Below are 3,003 nucleotides of genomic sequence, written 5' to 3'. Positions count from 1 at the left end.
TTAAAAATTATATGTTTCACTAGTTAGGAATATATATTTTATATTCTAGTTGGGTTAATATTGTGCCTGTAGTACAATTTTGTAGTTTTACACCCTTAAAAAAAAAAATTAAAAGGGTGTTGTCAAGAACAGTATTTTCTTAATTTAATGTCCCTACAGAAGGGATACTAAGTTCCCCCTTCTAATAATTAAAGGGAATTGTTAAGAGGTGAAAGGAGAAACCCACAATAATTTTTGTTTTAGTATCAGGGAGATAAATAAAATATTTATTTGACGTAAATAAATAATTCTTCCCCCAATGACAAACATTTGACTCCGTAGCCTTGAACTATTGGAGAGATTTGGAGGACTCATTTTAATATTGTGTTATGCTTAATTTGAATTATAATTCGATTAAAGTAAAATATTCAGCAAAATATCTGATAATGGGCACCTTTTCGTTCACCCTAGCCTAATTCATATAGCCTTCTGAATGAACATATATACAATTGTTAAAACCGAGAAGATCATATTTAATAGTTTTATGATATGATATAATTACATCCATGTATTAAAATATGAATATATCTTGAAGTTATCCTTTTATAACATATCTCGAAGGTCACAACCGCTTTATTACTTAAAACTTAAGCTACAACGCTGTCATTACATCAAAGATATTAATATCTTTTCTTCATCTATGTAGCATTATAATTATAAAAAAACTACTTATAAACTATAATTATGAAAAACTTACTTATACATTATAATTATAAAAAACCTACTTAAACATTATGCACTAAACACTTACTTATTCAGTACTTATGTATTATAATGAACAGTTGTAAATAGCAATAAATAAATATTAAAAAAAAAATTCAGTACTTATTCATATATATAAAATTTAAAAAAAAAAATTGTATTAATAATCTTCTTCCATTGAAATTAATAAACTTGTTTTCTTACATACATACACGTATTCATTTTTTTATGTGATTGTTATACACCTGAGACAGCCCTACACAATAACACCGAGTCCGGAGCGTGGTCCTTTGTAGCTCTCTACAGCCTCTGATTTGTTAAAGTGAGTAACAATATTTTTTGCATTAATTTGACACTACAGATTTTTGGAACTAAAAATACTATTTTGAATTATTTATTTTTATATCTTAATAAATTCTAAACGTGAGCCATTATTTTTATTTTGTCACAGTACATAACACATATATTTGTTTCGTTTGAGCCAATGGTGGGACGGTACCAACCCAAACCCATCTCAGAATGAAAATACTTAAATAGTTATTAAAAGGATTTATATTCAGCTGTTATTTAAACACGTCGTTTAAATTTATTTGCCGAGTAATGAAAAGAGCATAGGAAATTTTTTTTTGTTCAAAAAAGTATTAAAGAGAATTAAATAACGCGCTATATCAGTATCCTCGTGTATGCTGATCTTGTACATTTTGCTTCATTATAAAAACGAAGAGCTGTGCGCGAGATAACACTCTGAACGGGGCAGCTGATCAAAATGTGGGCCCCTTACACATTATTCATATTCGGTAAGAATTTTTTCCTTATCTTTCTTCATGTTCATCAAACGCGCTTTTGAATACACCATAGGCCTTTGGTCAAATTTCAATTAAATGGAATACTCATTTATGATTTTATGACAGACAAATTATGATCGAATTAATAATTTAATTTATAATGCTACTGATATTCCAAAAATGACCGGTTTCGGCAAATAAATAAAACTTCATCTTTAGATTAAAATTTCCCATTTTTTTTTTAAATCACTATAAAATTGGAATCTGAATTATTTCCACATTATACGTACTATTTATTAAGACTTTGTGAATATATGGCTCTTAAAGATATATGAATGACTAACTAAGACATTTATGAGTGTAGTTAATAGATTATAGGAATTTTTTCTTGTATTATTATTTATTCGATGGCAAAAAAGCACTCAATAAAAATAACACACTTATAAAAATTTTAAAAAACACCGACTTTACATATTTTGATGAAATTCGGCCTAGTTCATTTCATTGTGATAACGGCAACAAAAATGTTTTTTTCCATCATTTGTATACTTTATTATAATTCATTTTTTGAAATTTCGAAGTTCTGAAAATTGCGTGTTTTACGTTCACTCACAAATTTAAAATCTTGAAAACTACTCAAAATTTCATCATGACGTTTTGCATTAAATTTGTGTGTTACACCTAATAATAGCAAAGAATCCCCATAAATTATCCCAACCATCCAAAAACTTAAAATATTGTGTTTTAGAAATTTTTTAAACGGTTGTTTTGTTTTAACCAAAAATAAATTATCTAGAATCTCTAGCATAATCTCTTGAATGGTTATTTTTTTTTAAATATGTATTAACGTTAAAAAATATGAGTTTTTTTAATATATTTTAATTCTGATTGGAATACTTTTTTTCCACTTAATCTGACATCATTCAATTTTTTTACGATATATGTTTAAATTTATATTATTATTCTCTCGATGTCATTTTATTGAGTTGCGTCTAATACATTGATGTTGCCGGAATGTTGGAAGCCAGTATCACAAATCTTCTCTGAGAGGCAAATAAAGGATTTTATTGTTGCAAAATACCAATTACCATCATAATTTTCTGGCATATGCAAAAAAAATAATAATAATTCCTTTTTAAGGATTCAAAGTTGAAATTAAGTTTGTGTTTATAAATGTCTAAGCATTATACCTACTACAAAAGGAAAATTCATAGATATACTAATAAGTTTTAATAAATTTATGCGGGTAAATAAAAGAAAGATTTAAAAGGTGAGTACTCTACTAATAATTCACAATTTCAGAAAATTCATAGAATCGTGTAAAAAGAGCTAAAAGATATTGTATGGAAATAGAAAAAGTATTTTAATTAGGATTAAAATGTGTTAAAACAACATACAATATTGACAGTGTATTTCGAATAATATACTGATAATGCAATAACTCATCATTTCAGTTTTAATATATATTTAAATATAA

General features: G+C 26.3%; 1 protein-coding gene across 1 annotated transcript in view; it reads left to right on the top strand.

Moving 5' to 3' along the window:
• The first annotated feature begins 1,427 nt into the window (after positions 1 to 1,427).
• Positions 1,428 to 3,003, top strand: part of LOC106677248 (uncharacterized) — a 30,400-nt gene continuing 28,824 nt past the window's right edge. Inside the window, exon 1 of the mRNA XM_067048857.1 lies at positions 1,428 to 1,538. Within this exon, the coding sequence (XP_066904958.1) occupies positions 1,508 to 1,538 (31 nt within the window). The 5' untranslated portion in view covers positions 1,428 to 1,507. The remainder of the gene's footprint in view (positions 1,539 to 3,003) is intronic.

The sequence above is a fragment of the Halyomorpha halys genome, unplaced genomic scaffold, assembly GCF_000696795.3.
Source record: "Halyomorpha halys isolate HHAL.00 unplaced genomic scaffold, Hhal_1.1 Scaffold91.1, whole genome shotgun sequence".
NCBI classification, from domain to species: Eukaryota; Metazoa; Arthropoda; class Insecta; order Hemiptera; family Pentatomidae; genus Halyomorpha; species Halyomorpha halys.
Note: the sequence above shows the minus strand (reverse complement) of the source record. Positions and strands in the feature narration are given on the sequence as shown.